Source organism: Rutilus rutilus (genome assembly GCF_951802725.1).
Source record: "Rutilus rutilus genome assembly, chromosome: 10".
In the NCBI taxonomy this organism is placed as follows: Eukaryota; Metazoa; Chordata; class Actinopteri; order Cypriniformes; family Leuciscidae; genus Rutilus; species Rutilus rutilus.
The window spans coordinates 28,107,147-28,131,007 of NC_140215.1; the positions used below are offsets into that span (position 1 = coordinate 28,107,147).

Here is a 23,861-nt window from a genome sequence, read left to right on the forward strand (position 1 = left end):
AGAATAGTCTGACTGAGGTCAGTATAGCCTACTTTTGCGTTCATTTGATTGAATAGAGTTTCTAAGATCGGATAGGCCGAAAAATGGGTAATTTTAAAGCTTGTTAATGATTTCAATGTGTTTAAACGAGAAACAAGCAAAAAAATTTTTTTTTTTTGTGCGTTCTCGCGGTTTTTGACGAGGTTTTGCGCTGGAAAACCTTGGCATCTGGCAACCCTGGCGGCCGAAGATTCGGATCTTCCACACGGGAGTCGGCTCAGAATCGTCTCTTTGTTTAGTCATCACTATTATGTCTCCGTTCATCTTAGAAAACGAATTAAACAATGTATATGGACTAAAGGCAAACGCAGCTGAAATAACAGGGTGAAAGATTAATACAACGAATGAAGGGTAGCCTATTTGGAGTATGGGTCGATGGACTGTCTTCTCTCCCGTGACACTAGTGATGCTTGATTTTATTTTATTTTCATTCATCTACGCAAGAACTTCAGGTGAGTAGCCTAACGTTAGGCTGCATAAATGGTTATCAATGTGCTGTTATCTGTACTAGGTAATATGACAGAGGGGACGTAATAAAAAAAAAAAAAGCCATCAGCTTCTGTTTACAAGCGAAGATTATAAGCCTTTGTTGTGTATAGGGTGACCACCTACATTGGTAGGTTTAGGGTTGCCAACCGTTCCGTATAATACGGAATCGTTATTTGACACATAAAAGTCTTGTTCCGTATTGAACTGATACGGAACGCACTTTGTTCCGTATTTTTGAGAATCAATTCAGTGCAAATCCATGACAGACACATATAGCTTCTAATATATGTCAGACTATGAACGAAGACATTTGTAGGCTATGATAAGAAAGAAAAAAAAACCCGACGGTGGGGTAGATACTAATTTCTCCCCCTGTTTGTCTATGATCAGCGTAGCGTTTTTAACATCTTGGAACATCATCAGAGAAAGTCAGGTATCGTAGCAACGATGACGACAAGTAACAACAGCGGGAAATGTAAAAATGACTACCTCCGAGCAGCCGGCGAAAAAGAAAAGAGCACAAAAATATAGAATTGAATGGGAAAATGACTACCAACCCGTGGTTGGAATGCGTGAGAGACAATGAATACACGGCCGAGCGATGTCAAGGTTCCTTGTCCGTCAGACGTCTCCAGAGGCTGATATGGTAGGCTATGTAATCATGTGGATTTTTAAAACTCAAATATAGTTCATAAGAAAGTGATTATATTAAAAGAGATAGTACAGGTTTAGCCTAACATTGTAAAGAAATCAAAAAAGTACACATGGAAGATTTTGAGATTTTGTGAGATTTTCCATGTGCATACAGGTGTTGTATTGCTTGAATGCAGTATTTGAGTGCAATATTTTAGATTTTCTTTATTAGCTGTTTTTTTATTTATGTTTTTTAAATAACCACTATTTTATTATTGTTTTGCACTGGAAAGAAAGTTAACTATAATGGAAGTATAATTATATAAATATATTTGCACTACACCTCCTTAAAATGTTGTCTAATTAAATTAAAAATATATTTTTTTGCACTGGAAAGAACATTCTAGAAGTCTAATTCTATTGAATAAGTTTGCACAAGGCTACAGAAAACTGTTGTTTATTTTTCTTCAAATGCAGTCTAAGCCGATAAGTTTTGAATGCTATATGTTGTATTTGTTTAAGTTAAAAATAAAACGTATTATAAACTAAACAAATCCATGGTTCATTGTTGGCAAAATGATCATGATAGGCTTTTTATTTCTAACTTATGTGGTTCAGTCTTGTATATTGATTAGGCCTACTTTGCTATTCTATAAATATAGGCCTAATAAGTTGTATTATAATATGCTACAATGTATTAAAAATAGTAAATATATTTATCTAAATATATCAATTAGTTTCCACAATATTCACCAGAAGGCATCATTTCAGGAGTTATTTTTCAAAAAAAAATTCAAAATTTTTCAAAAAAATCCTTATTTCCATTTCAGAAAGTTGGCAACCCTAGTTTAGGCTATAGCCTGAAAGGTCTGATTTACGCACTGTTACAACAGTCATTGTTTTTTTTTTACAATGATATTTGAGGTCATGATTGTAAGGGTTTTTTTTTTTTTTTTGACAGACTAAACACTAATGACAGACTGTTGATCTTTGAATACAAATATGTTTGGTTCAGGTTTGAAATTCATTATCTTTTATTATAGGCTCTGTAGTCTATAACATGAAGACTTGCCCCCAATTTGTTATTGGATAGAAATGATCTGTGAATTATTTTTTGGATATTAAAATGTTTTTGTCAATTTGTTAAGTGAAGATTTGACAAGGATTAGATTTGTAGCTACTGTAAAGACATCGTGCAGTCTTAGTTTTCCGTTATTCATCATAACCTGGTGGAAACATTTAATCTGAGCTCATAATCTATTGCTATTATGATGTAGCATACCTTCAATTAAAAATATAGGCCTGTAGGCTATATTATGCATTAGCATTAGGTGTTTGACTGGGATCATACTGGGCCCTTTTTTATGTTCGCATAGGTTTAGTTACCTATGATCACGCGCGTGAACTCGACAATCGATTACTATGGACTTCGACCGAAAACAGGAAGAAAATACAGGTATGTGCGCTGGCTGAAATAACATCATATTTATTAATATCTTTCACGTCTACTGCAGTCAGATTCACCCGTGATCACTCTGAAGGAATCACTCACATTAGCTGTGCACTTGTAATGACACATCAAGGATGTTAAGAGGCTAAAAGCAGGTTTAAAACTTGCCCCATTGAAGTCAACAGGGTGCAAATTTTAAAAAGAGGATAACGATTTTTGTCGTTGTTCTCTGTACTGACAGCACTCCAAATGTACAAAAAATGAGCTCAATGTTAAAATTGACCGGAGTTCTCCTTTAAGTGTAGGCTACACTAATAGTCCATGTCATTTTAAGCCAAAATGGGGGTCAAGCTTGAACAAATGGCAACAGAAGCAAACTCAACTGATTTTGTATCCTCAATCCTGAGTAAGGAAAAAAAAAGCCCAGAAGAATCCCATTGGGGAAAGTTTCGAGGGGCATGAATAGGCTATATTTGGGTCTTTTTCGAAACTTTCCCCTAATGGGATTCTTCGGGGTGTTTTTTTTTCCTTACTCAGGACATATTGAGGATACAAAATCAGTTGAGTTTGCTTCTGTTGCAATTTGTTCAACCTTTTTTCATAAAATGACTGGACTATAATTCGTGTTCGCTTCAGTCCCCGTTAAAAAAATATGAAAACGGCGGCAGACTTTAGGCTTCGCCCCGTACTTGTTATAATCAGAGCGTTCTTCATCTTCAATCCGCGACCGCAACGGCGAGCAGAGCGCACGTCAGAAACAGAGGACAGTGTGTGTGTGTGTGTGTGTGTTCACCTGAGCCTGTAACTGCTCGTCAATGTCAGAATATTTGAGATGACCAATCAAATAAAAATAGGCGGGCTTTATGTTCACAGAAGCAGAGCGCGGATTTTTGCAGCGCGACTCAGGCAAACTAATAAACGTTTGTCTAATTTCGCCACTTTGAACTGAAAATAGACCTATAACGTGATTCATGTAATGTAGCCTAATAATTAGTTTAGGCCTACTGTCATTGCGAGGGGACAAGAAACATTAACAAAGCCGTTTTCATCATATTAATAATGAATGTGTAGCCTACTATTGAGAATTAATAGGCTAGGATACATGTAGCCTTCAGTAAATTGAATAAGCTCAGCTATATGAGGGAAGAGACAGTGCAGGATAAGGAAAGGAGACAGAGAAAAAGAAAGAGTGATGGAGATGAAGAGAGAGCAGGTATTGACAAATAATTGACTGCCCACTGACTGCCTACTGTATGTAGATGCAGAGCAATCAAATTTTTGAACCCCCCTAACAACCTCAAATCTAGGACCTCTGTGTTTATAAAGCCCTGCCTACGGCCCTGTATTAGGCATAAGATCAATAATGAATGTGTACATATTGTGAATTAATTTAATAAACTTCAGTAAATGAACGTGTCAGAAAATTATACATAAATCAACCACTCAGTTGACACTATGTTTAGGCTACTTTCTTCACTGACAGACAAAAATGAAAAGCCTATATCAGTCAAATCTCAGCTTTAGGAGGAGAAGAGACAGGGCAAGATAAAAACAAAGAAAAAAAGAGGGTGATGGAGGAAAATAATCTACTGCCCACTGACATGGTTTTAAAGCTATTGTTATCCATTTTTTTGGCCTTCAAAACATCTTAAATTGCACATATGTAGATCAGAGAAATAAAAATGTTCTCAGGGGAGCACCCGAACCCCCCTAACAACCTCAGGTTTGGGACCTCAGTGATTATAAAACCCTGCCATATGCATGTTAATATGCAACTAGTTTATAGTGAGAATTAGACCCTAAACTAAAGTGTTACTTTTTTAAAATCATAACCTCATTGGTGGCTGAGCCCGCCTATAAATAAAAATCCTTGAAATGGGATCCCTGACTGGGATTCTGTTTGTTTTACTTCTATATCATTTAGTTATTCAACTAAATTACACATGTATATGGAATATTTAATTATTATAAATTATCATAAATTAGAGGACTTTCGATTACACATTAAAAAAAATATATATATTTATAAAAATATAAAAATTATTTCTCATCAGGCAGGGATAAATTTAATTTGCCCAGTTTTCAGTTAAAACAGCCAGTCACATGTTTTTGCACTGTTTTTTTCTGTTGCTCTAGAAAGTGACCCAGACAGCAACATGTCGCCCAGATCCGGCCCACATCCGGTACACATGGATTGCACACAGCCCAGATCTGGGCCGACACTGTGTTGCTGTCTGGGGTATGATCAACCTATACAATAGAAGAAAAACCCACTGGGATTTTTCCATTGGCTTTTGGATTATTTCAGAAAATAAGGTCTGTGACTAACAACAGCTTATGGTTCTTACACGTTTTCTTCATCGTGATAATCTTCACAAATGAACAACTTGAATTTTGAAGCGTAAATACAATCATCAGTTAAAAGCTAATCGTAGGCTATAAACAAACTACACTGCGTTTGCATGACTTCAATGTTACCATTACCAAGCTTCTGAACTCTTTCAGTCTTTGTTTAAAAACATTTTCCCTGAAAGTTTGAGTTAGTATAGTTTGCAAGAGTGTGATTAAAAGGCTGTGAAAGCGGACTGGTGAGTAGATGAGTTTTCTTGTTCGGCTGATGACGTTTAATGTCCCTGACAACCTCTGTAGCCACTTGTTAGCAAGACAAGTAAAAGCTTTAAAAAAAATCATATTATTATTTTACTGTATTACTGATGTATTTTATGTCATAGCATAAAACGTAAAGATTTCTTAAGCTTGTGTTCACCACAGACCTTTTTTCAGGCATTTAACCAAAAACTAGCTCAGAAAAATTACCCGGACAACTGTTTTATTAACAGCTGAGGAGGCCTATATATAGCCGACTCAACTGTCACGTCTTGTTTTGGTTTTATTTCATGTCTTAATTTGCAGTCTGTCACAGTCATGTTTCCTGTCTTGTCATGTGATTCCCTGGCCCTCGTGTGATCCTGCCATGTGCTCCCCTTGTCAGGTTTCCTTTGTTCTCATTGGTTCTTTGTGTTCATTGCTTTCAGGTGTGTCTTGTTTGTCATTAGTCCTTGTGTGTATTTAAGCCCTCATGTTTGCCATGTGTCTTTGTCAAGTATTGTCTTTCTTGTAACCACGTTTGGTACGATCACGTTTGGTACGATCACGTTTGGTACGATCACGTTTGGTACGATCATCACGTTTGGTACGATCATCACGTTTGGTACGATCACGTTTGGTACGATCATCACGTTTGGTACGATCATCACGTTTGGTACGATCATCACGTTTGGTACGATCACTACTAGTGATGGTGAAATGAAGCACTGGGGCTTCCTCCTCGACTGTATCGTAAAATGGTTTATTACTCGAAGCTTTTCAACATGTTGCACACTAACGACATATTGTGGTCAAAAGGTGGAAAAGCTGCCTTTCTGTCCCAGAAGACCGTTTCTTTTCTTTTTCTTTTTCTTTTAATTTAATAAATCACTTTGTGCTCTGTAAACCACAAAGCAATACAATTAATCCTCATAATTCATGTGTTAGTGTTGATGTAGTTCTTATACAATGTATGAACAAACAACTGTATGAATTAATTTATGAAAAAAATTATAATAAATGGGACTAATTCACTTGTACAGAAACAATTCTTATGAATCTGCTTTGATCTACAAATGCAGACTTATTCACATAAACTTTAGCCTCAGTCCTAATCCTACGAGTTCCTAGGCAAGACTCATGTAGGCATATATAATCAAAATAAAAGAAAATTGTATGAAATGGTGAAGTGCTTGTGAACTGGGTGGTGAAAGTGCTTGGGAATTGGGGAGCTGACATTTAATTTTGTGGGTAATTTAATAAAATCTGAATACGAAGCAGTCACGTGACTGTGTGTGGAAACGAAGCTTCGGACGTCACAGATCACGTGGTTATGGCAAAACGAATAAAGCTCCGATACACTGCTTCAATGTGTGATGTTGTTTTTTTTTTTTGATACAAGCTTCGAAGCCTCGGTGCCGAACGTCACATCACTAACGATCACGTTTGGTAGGGATGGGGAAATGAAGCCTCATGAATCACTGAGGCTTTCCCCTGACTGTTCCGGGAAACGATTCAAAGCTTCGAGAGTGTCGAGAACAGCGCCATCTGGTGCTTATTCAAAATAAAGCAGCCAGAAGCCTGTGTTAGAAGCTCTGGCAGATGAAGCAACCACAACACACTCCATAGTTTCAATGTTATGTGTACAAATAAAAGCCTTACATGTTTGTGTTTGATTTGTTCATTAAATAAATTCATTTTCTCTCCTCACAAACCCATCAACCAGACTGAGCCAACAATGACTCGTTAAATAAGATCTGGGGTTCGAGCCTTCTGACACCCAAAGTGAAATGCGCACGTGATTGGACAGAAAGTGAGGCTTCATTTGTCGTCGATCACGTTACTCTAGTAAACCAATACACACCCCGATACGGGGCTTCACTAGAAATTGTGTCGCATGTGTGATACGCACATCGAAGCTTCAGTGTCATACGTAACATCACTAACGTTTGGTACGATCACTACAAGGTACCACGGTTGGTAAGGTCACTACAATATGGGAATTTGAAGCTAGCATTCTATACGCGTGTTGTGTGTCCTTAAAGCTTGTTAGTCAACATTAGACCTGAACAACACAAGGATACTAGACCTCTGTCAAAAGTGTGTCTGTACGTGTTCAGACCCAGAATAAGACCCAGAATCTGCCCTACCTACATTTATATATGTACTCTCACTCGCCGTGACGTCTATTGTCAGCTTAGCAGTCTCTGGCTGCGTTTGAAACCACATGCTTCCCTACTATATAGTAGGGAAAAAGCCGTAGGCAAGCGAATATGTACAAATCCTTAGTATTCTTAAAAGAGTAGGCGAGAATTACCTGGGTGACGTACTAATTCTCGCGAGATTCGGATGTGCGTATACTAATATACTAATACTAATACTAATACTAATAATGCGTCCGAAAATGACTACTTTACAGTTGGAGAAAACAGTATGTGAAAGGATTAGTATGTCCGAAACCTCAGTATTCATTAAAAAGAGTAGACGAGAAGTTCCCGGATGGCCTACTGCTTCTGCCCAGATTCTGAAGCACCCATCGACGGATACTTTTCTATCTCAGGAGGCCACGGGTGAGGATACGTCATAATCGACCATCGTGGAGATCAGTGTTTTCAAATGTGAGTAAACAAGGTTCCTTGTGTTAAAATCGTGTGTTGAACTACTGTAAACTGTTGAATTGTTGAAGGTGTAAAGATGCTAGACATAGTATAGTTATGATTTTGCTTTAAAAACACATTATGTATAGCTATCAGTTGAGCTCCAGTAAGCACACGTACATCAAGTGGACTTACATAAACCATATACATCTTAAAGACGCTTATTTTAAATGTCTATTTACATCTGACAGGAAAATATTCTAGAAGTATTGCAGATGAGCACATCACAACATGAAATAGAAATCTGAGTGGTGTATGTGTGCTATATGAGAATTCACTGTTGTCGTGAATAACACTTGTTATCGTGAATCTTGTCTGGATGTTACAGGGACAGATGAGCACATTTCTGTTTATTGAGCACATAAATCACAGAGTTAACGTGAATCTTGTCTGGATATTACAGGGACAGATGAACACGTGTTTATCCGTCAAAGAGTGGCTCATGAAGCTGAATGCTGCCATCAAAGGCGGTATACTACAGAAAGTGAGTATACTACAGAAATTAATAACAATCCATTTAAATCTTAAGTTGTAGTTTATTTTAATGATTGTAATTTCTAACCGAGTTATTACAGCACTTTTCTGATTCTTGATTTTTGTGCATTTGCTGCAGAGCTTTTGTGATGGAGCAGGGCCTGCAAGGAAAGGTGACGGCAAAATTTGTGGGCAAAAAAAGGGAAAACCTGAAACAAAAGTATATTGTCAGATCATTTTGTTACTTTTAATACAGAAATCAAATGACATTATGCTGTTAAAATGACTGCTTTTGTTAATGTTTGTGCATTTTTGTAGGATCTGAAATGTCGGCAGACTGGTTTGAGCACTGAGGATAAGGAGACCGCAGCATCCTGGAAATGGTACAGTACCACGGATGAGACCCTCCACCTGCCCTTTTTGCCTCCGATAGTGAAGCACAGAGCAGTGCACAACAACCTCAGGCATGAAGGCATGGCTCACCTCTGGCCATGAAGAAAATAGAGCACCAGTGGGTTTTCAGCATGCCAAAGGCTAAGGTGGGCACGGTGGTCAGCTGCTTCATCAGAATAAAGCCGCAGAATTGGCACAGCTGTGTTGAGATGGTTGTAGGATGTGGGGTTCATTGCCTGTAAATACGTGATTGTTACGTTTGAATAAAGCTTTGTTTCATGTGTTGTTGACTTGTATATATGCATTTGTTTATGATGGTTACTTTTATTCATTCTTTTACTAATTTATTCATGTTTCTTATAGTTGTCAGTAAATAAAATATATTTAAGTAAAGGTTGTATCAGTGATTTCAGGCCCAAAAAAAAATCACATTCATCTAATCTTTCCTAACGATCCGCTAGCTGCCCGCCCCATAGGCATGCCGTCAAAAAAAACGCGTCTCTGTAGGTAGCCTAGGCTCTGAGATCTGCACACAAAAACAATTGGTTTCACCAACCACTCAAAACCAAAACAAATAGTGTTCTAACCAATCACCGACAGGGGGAAGGTGTTGTGAGGTTTTGTGCTCGTGTACGGCTGCACGCGAAGTCGGAGCTGAAGAAGAAGCTGGCTCAAAACCTCACAAACACCCTCCCCCTGTTTTATTAAATAATAACCAAATAGGTTATTAAATAATAATAACCACTTTCCCCTTCGTATTTAAAATAATGTATGAGCACATATGCATGTTAACATCTTAAATGTATTTTAGGGTTTTATGACACCTTAAAGCAATTTTATCAGCAGGACCATGCTGAAAGAGTGTCTGGCTGTTAATGAGCTCACCCAAAAAGTTAAATTATGTCATAATTTACTCAACCTCATGTCATTTCGAACCTGTATGACTTTATTTATTTTGTAGAACATCAACATACAGATTTTTTTTGTGTCCTGGGACATTTGTTCAAATAGAAGTCAAGAGTAACCAAAACTTGTTTTGCAGAAGAAAGTAAGTCATTAAAGGTTCTCTGAGTCTCTAGGCATTGCCAACGGCTCTGCTTCATGCTACTTGCCCAACTGAACATCTCCATACAGTGTTTGCTAATTCATGTACTTTCTGCATTTTTTTCTGTTAAAGGTGTAAAGGTTATTGGTCATGATACAACAGCCATTTATGGAGAGAATGCCACTTTGTTGTGTCAGCTGACTGAGACTGATGAAACTATAACTCGTATTATATGGATGAAAAAGACAAGAGAAAACCCTGAAGAGAAGAGTTTCTTTGCCATTCGGCCAGATGGCAAAACTGAACACCAAAATGGATTGGGGGACAGAGTACAATTCACTGGAAACGTTGCAGAGAAAAATGGATCAATTCAGCTGCTCAGAATGAGGCTTCTAGATGAAGGGATCTACACATGCGTTTTCAACTTATTTCCTAGCGGTACATTTAAAACGGACATCAATGCCACAGTTTTTGGTATGATGGCTTGTTCATATTTTTTCTCTAATTTACAGCAATACATACATGCATATCCCTGTGTTCTGATTCCCAAACAACTCAATTATTTAAAATAGTTCACGCTTACATAACAGACTTATGGCCCTGATATACCTCAAGCAAAATCAAAGAACGAACTGATATGATGTCATTTTGAACAAAATCAGGCGAAACGGAGTTCATTTGGAATTTGTTTTGGGAATTAAGGCCCCAATATACTTCAAGCGAAATCGAAGAACAAACTGATATGACGTCCTTTCGGACAAAATCAAGCCGAAATAATGTTCGTTTGGAGTTTGTTTTGGGAGTTAAGGCCCCAATATACTTTAAGCGAAATCGAATGAACTTATGTGACTTTCCGGAAAAGTTCACTACGGCTGGTAAACTTGTACTACTATTTGCCTGTAACAAATAAGTAATAGTTGTGCGCTGAGGCTCCGCCTTCTTTTACACGGACAATCTTTTCCGCTTTATTTCTCCTAATCAGTCCGTCGAGGTCAGACGTCCGCGAGTGAAAACATGAACATTCTCATTTGAGACGGTAAAGTTGCTTGATTTTACGTAATCTATCGAAAGTGCATTAATATAAATGAATGTGATGTGACTTTATTAGAGTGCCGAATTGCAGAGCTCGTGCAAACATATCCATGTAAGTTCAGATGCTTTTTGTATGCTTTATTAAAATGCGTGCGGTTTTCTAAATTGTATTGTGTGCTTATTTTTGCTATTGAGAGGAAAGCACACACACAGCACATATTTACATATTCATCTAAACGCTCTCAGCAGTGGTTGGCGTCAGATGTTCAAAAACAGTATAGGCCTATCGCTGGTAACATTACCCTTAAACGAAGAACGAAAAATAACTTGCCGTGAGTATATCGGGGCTTTTCTGCTATGTGCTAGAAAAAAAAATTACATTTATATTTTACATGCTTTTAATAGTTATGAGAAGACCTAAAGCAGCAGACTAAGCTATTTTAGTTAGTATAGTCAGTTAGTTTTTACAGTTGAATGATTTAATGATTATCTTTTTTTCTATTTCAAATGCAGCCCGTCCTGTGGTTAATGTGAAAGCGGAAGCACCTGCTACTGGTTGTTTTGAGGCTACATTGGCATCATGCGTTGCCTCTAATGCTTGGCCTGCTCCAGCAGTGATGTGGAGATTAGGAGATCTGGAAAACTCTCTGAGGACTGAAACCAACCATACAGTGCACCCCGATAGGACCATTACTGTTGTGTCCTACCTACTTGGAGTCCCATTCAAATATTTAAACAAAAAGAGCATCCAGTGTGAGGTGAAGCACAACACCCTAAGAGAAGACCTCGTAATTAACTACACAATAAACATTCATTGTAAGTATTTGAAGTATCAACCAACAGCTTGCATACAAATGACTGTTATATACTTTTCATATAAAATACAAACTTCACATTCTAAATGCAATTATCTATATTAAATTGTCTTGGGTTTTTTGTGCAGAAAAAAATAGGGGATGACGATAATCATAACGAAGACATGAGAGAACATATTTTTGCTTTCTTCATGGCACAGAAAATAAGAGTATACTAATGGCTGTAATGAAGCAATGATGCATTAACATGAACTTATATTTCAGTAAATAAGCCTTTCAGCAGCTGTTCTGATGGATTCTGTGAGTTCATTCAAGGATTTGTCAGACTGGCAAACTCCTACGTTTGAGTCGTTTGGATGATTCTATGAAAACCAACTCATAAGAGTCATTTTTGAATCAGACTAAACAGGTTGTGATGTGTTTGTTTTGTGTGTGCCATGTGGCCATGAGGAACATCACTTGTTAATTTAAGTTGAGAACTTATATTTTAACATGTTTCTGACATAGTGTGAAGGCATCACTATTCTCAAAACTTTGCGCTTATTCCTTCTCTGTAACCCACAGCTTAAAAATAATGGTTTAGATTGCCATGTGTCTGCCTGTGAACCCTAAAGGTTTCAGTTTCACATAGAGTAAATACTGTTTATGGATATATATAGTTATTTTTGCTACATAATTTATTTTCCTAGATCCTCCAGAGTCAGTGGTTATAATTCCTGACAGTCCAACAAATGCTAAAGAATTCAAGTGTATAGTGGACAGTAACCCAGAACCAACCATCTACACCTGGACTAGGTAATATAAAACTGCAAAAAAAATGTCTGCACTCAGTTCTATATAATATTTTGACTAGAGAAGCCTTGATAATTTCAGCCAAATTTAGTGTTTGTTTATTTGTCAGTGTTTTTACGATATTTTAGTGCATAGTGATGTCTGTAAGGCCTGGAACTTTTCTTCCTTTTATTCTCATTTGTATTGTATTTCAGCACTGAATTTTGCATTTCCTTTTTTATCTATTTACTTTGACTTTACAGGGAAATCAGACAGATAATTAGCAAGAAGCTAATACGTTATTGATTCAAAGGCATGTTGACAAATAGTCACTAAACAACTTTATCTTAGTGGCAGTTATTCTCTAAGCTAACCATTTTTTAACGCCTGCACAAAGCTGACAAGTTGCTTTTGCATATTGTGGTTCACAGTTTTTAGAATTTGACTACTATATTGGGACATGTTTCTTATGAAATGGCTTAGTGAGCAAGAAAAAAAACATTGGACGGGACAAGATTTTATCCATCAGTTGTTGATTGGATTGTGAAAAGTGAGCACTGCATACTGGAATGGAGGCAGATCTGAGTGTGATTGGCTTAACTGCAACATGGATCTCATGTCATAGACATCAAGTGAGTCGTATCACAGGGAGAGCAAGTTATACAATTTTGATTAAAGATTACAAGGTCAAAAAATGTAATTCACATGTAAATCATTTACAATAAGACCAGTAACATGCATTAAGAAAATAAATCGGGTCAATTTAGATTTCATGTCAACTTTGTTGTGTTTGAGCATCTACTAACCAGGGGCAAAGGTCATAGGCTTGATGCATGAAGGTTTTTGTAGGTTTCAGAGAGAGAGGCCGATATATGGAAGGTTGAGCAGTTCTTAATGGTTGCTAAAGTGTTTGTGGGCAAATTTTCCAGATTTTATCCAACCTTGTTTTACCAGTATGTTCAGTGATCTTTCATATCTCTCTATTTTAACAGAGAGAATAAAAGTACTCCCTATTTTAAAGGCAACAAGCTTCCTGCCCCAAAACTTTCCCCTGACTTTAATGGCTTGTACATCTGTCATGCTTCAAACCAGTATGGACGCTCAGCGGGTTCTCTGTATGTGAATGTTCATACTGGTGAGTCTATTTATTTATTTTTTTATAGGTTATGATACATGTTTGTTATTCTTGAAACACTTATCCAATGAAAAGTTGTGTGCTGCACATGGTGATAAGCTGAATTACTAAATTTCAATTGAGGCAGCAAACAGAACATTTACATTTATGCATTTGGCAGTAAAAAAATGCATGCTATAATTTATCAGATACAAAAAGATTAAAAGTCTACATTATGTGGAAATTCAAAACTGTGATATATGATTGTTTTAACTAGATGTCCCTGTATCATATTAATCTCAATTCTGAACATGGCAATCAGGATAACTCTAATCTGTGATAACCCATGTCTGTATAAATGGATATAGTCTTTGTCAGCCTTTTAAGAACAACAGTAACGTTGTAGAAGTTTGAACTTGACAATGTTTCGCTTCCTGTATCTCCACTCTTCTTTACTAGAATCCAGCACCGTCTGTTGGGGTCTGTTTGGTTTTTTCATCATCATTGCTCTTCTCGGTGCTGTTGGTGTTGTGATATTCAAAACCAAGCCGTGAGTTTAAACACTTCATTTGTCTCAGTGTGACGTGAGGGTTAGAAATAGAAACCAAGCAATCAACAAAATGTCCCAAAAAAAAAAAAAAAGAAGAAAGTTAAAATGCAGCAATGTTAATTAATTTTAATGCCAATTCAAATACAAATTATTGTGTTATACATATACATTCAGTTGTTTTTGTTCATGAAAATATATTACAAAAAAACTGCTTAAATCACAATTTTATGTTTGTGGAAAGGCAGAATAATAGTGCATAATCATAATCAGTCTGTGAAAGGGTTCGTGATTTATAACCTCTATATTGTTTATGATGCACATATGTCTCCATAATAAATCACCTGATTGAGGTCATCAGCTCATTAGTAAAGTCCTGAAATGGGTGTGTCAGTGTTAGAGGCTCCGGGATCAGGTTATAAACATTACAGCAGACTGCACCAACATTTGGTGGTTCTAGTGCTGCCATGTTAAATTTATCTTAATTTTAGGGACTGGCTTCCAGTACCACTGCGTTCCAATGATGGAGCAGCACAGGTGCGTTTTTTGTTGTGCTGTTGTTTGTTTAGTATGTACTTTTACCTGAAATATTGTGTGTATATTTAAATAAATAAGTGTATACACTGTTCAAAAGTTTGGGTTTGGTAAGATATATTTGGAAGAAGTCTCTTTGGGCCCTGAAATCCCCGATGTACTTCAAGCGAAATCGAAGGACAAACTGATGTTGTGTCATTTCAAACAAAATCAGGCCAAAACCATAGACAGTATATAAACTGGACACAGCGACCCCATTGGATTCAACGGAGACAAGTGAAGTAAATTAGAAGCTCTCACTTCCTGATGGTCGAGCGTACTGCGCAGACTCAAACTGAGCTTGACGACGTAGATGTGACGTGAGCAACCCGTCTGTCTTCTAGTAGCTGTGCCAAGATAAATCTGAATCATTCCCTTCCGAAACTTGCTGAGACGGAGAGTGTGAGTAGGTGTCCATGAGCTAGGAGCAGGAGTAACTTTTGCTAAGTATTCTGATTAGTTATTTTGTCATTTTGCCTCCACGTCCCCCCGATTGCCCGCGAGCTTCTCCTCCTGTCCATACGGTAATTTCTCTACTGTGCGACAGAGAGTCGGGTGGTTATGATGCAATCGTTAGCCTATTTTTACAAAAAACGCTTTATTTCTCCTGATCAGTCCGTCGAGGTCAGACATCCGCGAGTAAAAAACATGAACACACTGCTTTATTGTAGAAAATGAAGTTGTACTTCTGATGAAACGAGACACTGACACTTTTTCATGTGTGATACGGTAAAGCTGCTTGATTTTAAGCTATCTATTGTGTAAAATGCTATATAAATAAACGTGTCGTGATTTTACAAGAGTGCTGAATTGCAGAGCTTGTGCAAAGATATCCACGTTGCTATGATCAGATGCTTTTTCTTATGCTTTGACATATTCATGTAAACGCTCTCAGCAGTGTGGGTGGCGTCAGATGTTCGATAACAGTACCCTGCTGGTCACATATTTCGAAATTTGTTTTACCTCTAAGCGGAGAACGAAATAGAACTTCACCGTGAATATATCGTCTTTATGCTCACCAAGGCTACATTTATTTGATAAAAAAAAAGTTATTACAGTAATATTGTGAAATATTACAATTTAAAATGACTGTTTGCCATTTGAATATATTTTAAAATGTAATTTATCCCTGGGATGGAGTCATTTATCCGTCTTCAGTGTCACATGATCCTTCTGAAATCATTTTAAAATGCCGATCTGGTGCTCAAAAAACTTTTATTATTATCAATGTTGAAAACAGTTGTGAGGATTAAGATTTTTCTGGAAACTGTAGAAAAATTAAATTCAGGATTTTTTGATGAACAGAAAGTTCAAAACAACAGGATTTATTTAAAATAAAAAATATTTTGGAACATTATAAATGTCTTTACATTTTTAGGGCGCTATCTTACACCCGGCGCAATGCAGCGCCAAGCGCAACACAAGTGTTTTTTGCTAGTTTCAGTCCAACGCAGTTATCATTTTCACGTCCTGCTTTACATTGTTTAAATAGCAAATGCATTTGCGCCCATTTGTGCGGCCATGGGCGTGCTGGTCTGAAAACGAGGTGTGTTGGCACGTTGCTATTTTGAGGCAACAGAAATAGACTGTGCCATTGACCAACTGAAACCTGGTCTAAAGTCAGTGGCAATATTTTTTTATTTTATTTTTTATTTAAAGAGCATGTTAGTAATGTGCGCCTATAGGCGGGTCCACAACGCACGTACACTCTGCTTATTAAACACACAGGGCTAAAGTTGCTACTCCACAGCTCCACAAACATGGCAAATATTTAAAATAAAAGGATTACAAAGCCCTTGGTTAGTTAGGTTAGTTTGTTAGGTCAGTTAGTTTGGTCAGTTAGTTAGTTAGACAAGGGGCAATTATATTAGGGCAATGGCATCACATCACAGACTAAAAAAACATACATTAAGAATAACTGTATTTTGCTGAAACTTTAGGGTTGTATCAAAAATGGTTCCTAAATAATTCTACTCTTATGGTTCCTAAATTCTTCTTCTCTGTCAACCTCTTTATTCTGTAAACACTGGTTGTACCATTGTAGCATTTTTCTGACATCAATCACCATCTATTTAGTTTTCGTTATGTTCAATCTCAACTCTGCCTCATCGCATCATGTGAAAAACTTAAAAAGTGCATGATTATCATCTCCCTTTGTGTTTGACAACAAGGATTAAAAATAAAAAACTCTATCATCTGCATATTTCTCAACATAACAGTTTTCCTCATAACTTCGACACTCATTTGTATACAGAATAAAAAGATTTTATGCATTATATGCAGAATAAAAGTTTTAATTTCTTTCCAAAAAAACCCTCTTTCACCCAAACTTTTGAACTGTAGTGTAAATAGTTTAAATTTTCTTTATGATCATATGGGCTAAATTGGACTAAACTTTTCCTACAGGACAGTGGAGGACTCTAAACATGATATGAGTATGACTGTGTATGATCAGAATAAACAGGCTGGTGATCTTTTATGATTTGTCATATTTATAACAAATATGTTTGCCCATAGATGTTAATCAGTAACTGTGTTCTGTTTGTTTGTATTTTTCGTTTGTGATTTCACAGAAATGGAGTTCTTTCACATTAGAGACAGTGACATTAGCTGATCTACACATTAGAGACAGTGACAGATATGTGTAGATCAGCTCTCCACCATGAACCAGATGTTCCGATTCCAAAACACTGGATGTGCCTTTGTCTAGACTAGAGAGAAGAAGAATACTGATTGGAACAACTGATTGGAGGATTCAGAGTGAAATAACTGCAGACCTCAGCTAACATGACAGGAAATCACATAGATCACACAAGACTTTGACTACAGAAGCAACCATAAGGCATCAGATGAAGTGTCTGGTGTTTAGTGTTGGGCTAACGATTACTGCAGGCAGATGTTAGCTTTGGACTTTGGCAAAACTGTCTCATTGTAGTTCTTTTTTCTTCCTTTGAGTTCTCTCTTTGACTTGACTAATTTAAAAACAAATGATCGTTGCGACGGAAGCGAATCAATCAAAACTAACTTTAGCTGGAAAATAACTTTATTAAAGAACCGCTATAAAGCCAAAACAATCTTACGTTAAATTATACATTTATCTCTGTAAAGCTGCTTTGAGACAATCTACATTGTTAAAAGCCCTATATAAATGAAAATGACTTGACTTGACTTGACGACTGGTGTGAAAGAGAGGGGAAGTGGGATGTGGATACAACTGTTCACAACCGCTTGATCATGGAAATGTAGTACTTCTTTTTAAATTTTTTTATATATATAATTATATATAAATGCTAAGCTATTCCTTAAATATCAGTTGGACAAATCATCAAATATGGCCATAAGCAGCCAATCAAATTTCAACAGCTAATACAGGATGAAACTTTACAAACATGGACAATGGCATATTCTGAAGACACATGTGAAATTTCATCAGTTTTTGATGATAGCTAAAGCTATAAATCAGTAGTTCCTATTCTTGTTCCTGAAACTGTGGCATTGATGTCCGTTTTAAATGTCCCACTAGGAAATAAGTTGAAAACGCATGTGTAGATCACTTCATCTAGAAGCCTCATTCTGAGCAGCTGATTTGATCCATTTTTCTCCGCAACATTTCCAGTGAATTGTACTCTGTCCCCTCCCATAATTACATACTTTGGATGTCTGGCACCCATTTCAGAGATTTTGGACATGTTGGATCAGGGTTAGATCTGAATGCAGGTATAGCTCTCCAGGAGCGGTGGTGAATACCCCTGGTTTAAATATTCATGATTCATGAGATTACTGTAAGCGGGTGTGAAGCATAATACCCATGTTTTAGCTTGAAAAGTCACTATTTAAACAGCAGATAGCACATCCTGAGCTATTAGCACAAACTGTCAGACCCCTGGCTCACTGCAGCACACATTTTCAGAGATTTCTCACATACATTCTGCCCTGAAGGCTGAATGACTTAATGATAATGTCAAATATTTAAATCCATTTTCTCTATTTAAAGACCTTAGTTTAATTAAGATAACTAAAATGGATAAGAAAAGTGCTTTCTTAGAACTAACAAGTTCTAACCGAGGTTACGTTAGTAACCGAGTACGTTCTCTTACGAGAGGTCTCTCGTACTGCGTAATATCTTACGCTAGGGGAACACAGTGTAAAACGCCGTGCGTGCTGAGATCCAACACCAAAGACCCAAGGGCAGGTGCCCGGGGCTCATATAGTGCATGATCATCAGGGATTCACAGAGAGTCTGGGGAAGAGGGGCTAGAATAGCATCATTCCCATAATAAGTAGCATCCTATGAGGAGCGAATTATTAAAAATTCCACACAGCCAGGGCGAAAAACTCGGCCTGGACTGATGAATATAATGGGTCTTACACAATGCCCATAGAGTTATTTAATGGATCATCGAGCGGTGCTCAAGCAGTTTCAGTATTCTGAGCCGGTAGCTTCGGGGCAGATAATACTGATTTATTTGACCGAAAGCAGCTTAGCCTGTAAAGCGGGAACCTCTAGGTTATAAAACCTTATGAATGTAGACGGGGAGGCCCAGCTTGCCGCCATACATATATCTTGCAAGGCAATCCCACTAGACCAAGCCCACGATGAAGCCATGCCTCTTGTGGAGTGCGCTCTGACACCTAACGGGCACTGCAGGCCCTTAGAAGTGTAAGCCAGCGCTATGACGGAAGTGGCGGCAGACGGCGGCCGTTGTCCGGCAGAGAGAAAATCAGGTGAAGCTGGTGGGCGAACCGGCGAGCTTTCACAGGCTGGAGGAGGTTCTGGGACCCGCAGAGCACGGCGCTTTTTACGGCGCGGCACCACGGGAGCAGTCTCGGCGAAAGATGCCAGGCGAGTCCTCAGAGTCACCATTGGCATCAGCTCGCAGTGAGGGCAGCCACCGTCAGCGAGCGCGAGAGCTGCGTGATCCTCACCCAGGCAGGAAACGCAGATGACATGGCGGTCCCCGTCGCTGAGTGGGGCTCGACACGAGCCACAGAGGGTACGAGGCATCTTGACAAAGACGCTCGGCTCTTTTAGAGAGTGTGTGTTCGCCGCTGCAAAAATCTTAGCAGAGAAAAGGATATATACGCCGGATAGCGTAGCAGGAACGCCGACTGAATGGCTCGTCCCGCAGAAGGCTTTTTCAGACGGCGCGGCTTCTTCCTCTCGGGATTCAGCGATGCGAGAGCTTCGCTGAAGAAATGAAAAATCAGATTCTATCAGCCTGTCGAGCTGTATTTATAGGCCCAAGCCACGCCCGTTTCGGCGGGATGTGACGCAGTGGGCGCGGAGCGCCCCCATTGGATCTGACGTCACGAAGGGCCTCTCTCGATAGGCTGCTGCAGTTGCCGCAGGGCAGCCAATAGGCGCGCGAGCTGTCTCGCCTATGTCTGCATGCTGCCGCAACGCGTTTTACATTAATTCAAAATGAAGGATAATTTTTTGCTTCAATATCTCACAGAAAAGAGATTTTCCCCTAGCGTAAGATATTACGCAGTACGAGAGACCTCTCGTAAGAGAACTCCTTTTCTCGAGAATACTGAAGCAAAAAATGATCCTTAATTTTTAGAATGTAAAACGCATTTGCTAGTCGAGACAACTCGTGTGCCTATTGGCTGCTCTCCGGCAACTGCTGCAACCTATCAGTGCGTCAGACATGACGTCAGCGCCAATGAGAGGCTCGCCTCGCGCTACGTCATGGCCCGCCAAGATGGGTGTGGCCTTAGCCTATAAATACCCATCACTCAGGTTGCACTATGATTTCAGTCGACTGGAAGCGAAACCATAGCGCAGCACAAGCACGGCAGGCTACACAACACTCGTTCCCTCTCTAGAAAGAGAACCGAGGTTACGTCAGTAATCATAGTTGCTGTTGCGAGTTGTCTCGCCTAGGTCTGCTTGCTGCAGCAAATGCGTTTTACATTCTAAAAATTAAGGATAATATTGTGCTTCAGTATTCTCGAGAAAAGGAGTTTTCTCGTAGCGTAAGCTAAACTTACGCAACACTCGTTTCCTCTCTAGAGAGAACCGAGGTTACGTCAGTAACCGAGTGTCGTTTTCAACCACATGAGGCCTGTCTCATGATCTATTTTGTTTTTTTAGTTATTGCAGGCTAATGCATAAAGGGTTTGTAGACTAACCCAGCTCAATAGCTCGGTTGACTTCACTAGATCTTCATATGCTTAAAGTCAGACATGCTACTCGGGTACCACTGACCCTTGTGCTCAGCATCACCAGCTCACAAGTATGTAACTTGCAAAGAATAATACTGTTTTATTAAATTGGCTTAAAATGCCAGCAACATATAATATGAAGACTTTCTAAATATTATATATAAAAATTAGCAATTTAAGTAGGGAAGTTTTATCTCTAAAATAATTGTTGTGTGCTGTAGCTTGGAACATAATACACAGGGGATTGACTTCATTCATTGCATTGCAGATATATGTCACTTTGCTCACAGCTAATGTATTAAGTGTCTAGTTGTAATCTGATCAACAAAACCTAACCCCGAAGCAGCAGAGTTGTGTAGCTTTAGTAAATATGGTGATGAACAGTGGTACAGATGAACCATGGACTCAAAATGCAAGCTCATTTCACAATACTAAAAAAACTGAAGTTTTCTCAACTTAACTGGGTAGCCAATTGCTTTGTGAGACAGGCCTCTTGTGTCAAGGTGATTTCATATGAAGTACAAAGATGTAAATGCTATTCAAAGACTTGGTGCTATAAAAGCTTTTATTTATTTGTATTTACATTTCTGAGGAGGACATTAAAGGAGAACTCCGGTCAATTTTAACATTGAGCTAATTTTTTGTACATTTGGAGTGCTGTCAGTACAGAGAACAACGACAAAAAAACGCTGTAGTCGATTGTCGAGTTCACACGCGTGATCATAGGTACTAAACCTATGCGCGTGAACTCGACAATCGACTACTGTGGACTTCGACCGAAAACAGGATGTAAATACAGGTATGTGCGGTGGCTGAATAAACATCATTTTTATTAATATCTTTCACATCTACTGCAGTCAGATTCACCCGCGTTCACTCAGAAGGAATCACTCACATGACCTGTGCACTTGTAATGACACATCAAGGATGTTAAGAGGCTAAAAGCAGGTTTAAAACTTGCCCCATTGAAGTCAACAGGGTGCAAATTTTAAAACGAGGATAACACGGTGTAGGCAACACCGATTTTTGTCATTGTTCTCTGTACTGACAGCACTCCAAATGTACAAAAAATGAGCTCAATGTTAAAATTGACCGGAGTTCTCCTTTAAGATTTTGTTTGTAAGAATGTATTACACTGCTATTTGTTATGTCACCGGCTTGTACTGACTGAATTATCATTATGTCCATGTTGATAAAGGACATGTTTCATGGGGTGTACTTACATATTCACAGCAGTGATAAGTTTTATATGGGGCGCAAGCAAAAGCATCTAACAACCAGCCTTAAATGCAGTCAGACATGGATTATTCACAGAGCACAAGGAAGCAACTGCTTATCAACAGCCGTTTTAAAATATAGAAACACAAGCAGAGAAACTCTCCCTCATTCCAGTGAAAGAATTCATCTTTGACATGCCAGCAGCTACTACACAGCAATAAAACAAAATCCTGGGCCTTATTCATGAACAAGAGCTCAACAAATTTCTATATGAATCATTCAAAAACATATATTTTTAATATAAACTGCTGCATTAAACAGTGTTGCATTAAAATGTAGAAATGTTGCAGAATATTTATCTTATGACTATTCAGTTGATGAGGCAGTGTTTTACTTTTGTTTTGTTTTGTTTTTGAGTGTTTTAAAATGGTATGACTAACTATTGTTTGTTCTTTTCCTTTACCAAATACTGTGTGTTTGACTTATGGTTGAAGTATAATTTTGTTGTTTGAAGAGAAGTTTAGAGTCCTTTTCCTTTGTTTTGTCCATTTTTCTAGGTACTACTATTGCCAAGTGTATTTGCAGTGCTTTAACAGACGTAGGTTTACATTTAACTGAAGGTTGTTTTGATGCTGTTAGACTTCAGATGTGTGTATAAATATCTTACTCTTTTTTTATGACAATAAAATCTTGATTCATTAACCAGGTTTGTTGTTAGTAAACTGTTTGTGATGTAAACATTTAAATAAAACCCATTTAAGGTTGTATAGCCTGGGGTTCAATTATAGACATTTACTAGATCAAATAAAGAGAACGTTTAGGTGCACATGGTATGGTTTAGGTGGACGTTAAGACGACACAAGCAGCATTGTTTCAAAAAAACTACTTCAGAAAAAAACATGAATTCAAGTCATAAACTGGCAAAAAAAAGTACACTATGAATCCGTAGAGTAAATTGTCTTCTACTGCACCATAATCATTCAAAAACATTTAAAATTAAATTCCTAAATGCAAAGGATGAATAAAAGACAGGCAGACAGGCGATAGCAAACACAACTTAATGTAACGGTGATCGGACAGGGAATGAAGGCAAGGGTACAACTTTAAGTAACAAACACAAACGAGATGATTAATAGAATACAGCTGATACAAATGAACTAATAATGGTGAGCATGGTAACAAAGGAGTGGCGGGAAAATTGAACAAAGGAAAACGTGACTAATGAAAACATAATAGTGACACAGAAAAAAAGCTTACTTCTGCATTGCTACAAAGGTGAATAGATTTAAATGTTGATTATGTGTATATAGATACAATATATTTTACATTTATTGCAAAATATGCACATATACAGTGCTATGCATAAGTTTAGACACCCATGCTAAAGTTGACTAAAAAGAGGAATAAAAAATCATCTGTTGGAAATTGAACTTAATGCCTTAATTTAAAAAATTAGGAAAAATCCAACCTTTAAGGACACCAATTTTCTTTGTGAATGAATAATGTATCGTAAATAAATAAATGTTCTTCCTTAAAATACAGGGTGCATAAGTTTGGACACCCCTATGTTAAATTCCCATAGAGGCAGGCAGATTTTTATTTTTAAGTTTTTTTTTTTTTTTTTTTTTTTTTAGGATACTATGCATCCTGATAAAGTTCCCTTGGCCTTTGGAATTAAAATAGCCCCACATCATCACATAGCCTTCACCATACCTAGAGATTGGCATGGGGTACTTTCCATAAGATCATCTCTCAATGCAAATCAAACTAGCTATTAGGCTAACTGAAATAAAACCATGCCAATCTCTAGGTAGCATGGGTGTCTAAACTTATGCATAGCACTGTATATAATTTAAA

General features: G+C 37.9%; 1 protein-coding gene across 2 annotated transcripts; it reads left to right on the plus strand.

Moving 5' to 3' along the window:
- The first annotated feature begins 225 nt into the window (after positions 1 to 225).
- LOC311299052 (nectin 1a-like) lies at positions 226 to 22,710 on the plus strand. Of its 2 annotated transcripts, none has more exons than XM_084422444.1 (9): positions 226 to 491; positions 9,899 to 10,240; positions 11,312 to 11,614; positions 12,303 to 12,408; positions 13,377 to 13,519; positions 13,958 to 14,048; positions 14,537 to 14,582; positions 17,025 to 17,086; positions 17,192 to 22,710. In XM_084422444.1, the coding sequence occupies exons 1-8, from the start codon at positions 407 to 409 to the stop codon at positions 17,040 to 17,042; spliced, it is 1,134 nt and encodes a 377-aa protein (XP_084278570.1). In that variant the 5' UTR covers positions 226 to 406; the 3' UTR covers positions 17,043 to 17,086; positions 17,192 to 22,710. The 2 variants fall into 2 exon arrangements, with proteins under 2 accessions (XP_084278570.1, XP_084278569.1); XM_084422443.1 differs by having other exon boundaries at positions 17,025 to 17,082.
- Positions 22,711 to 23,861: the final 1,151 nt, after the last annotated feature.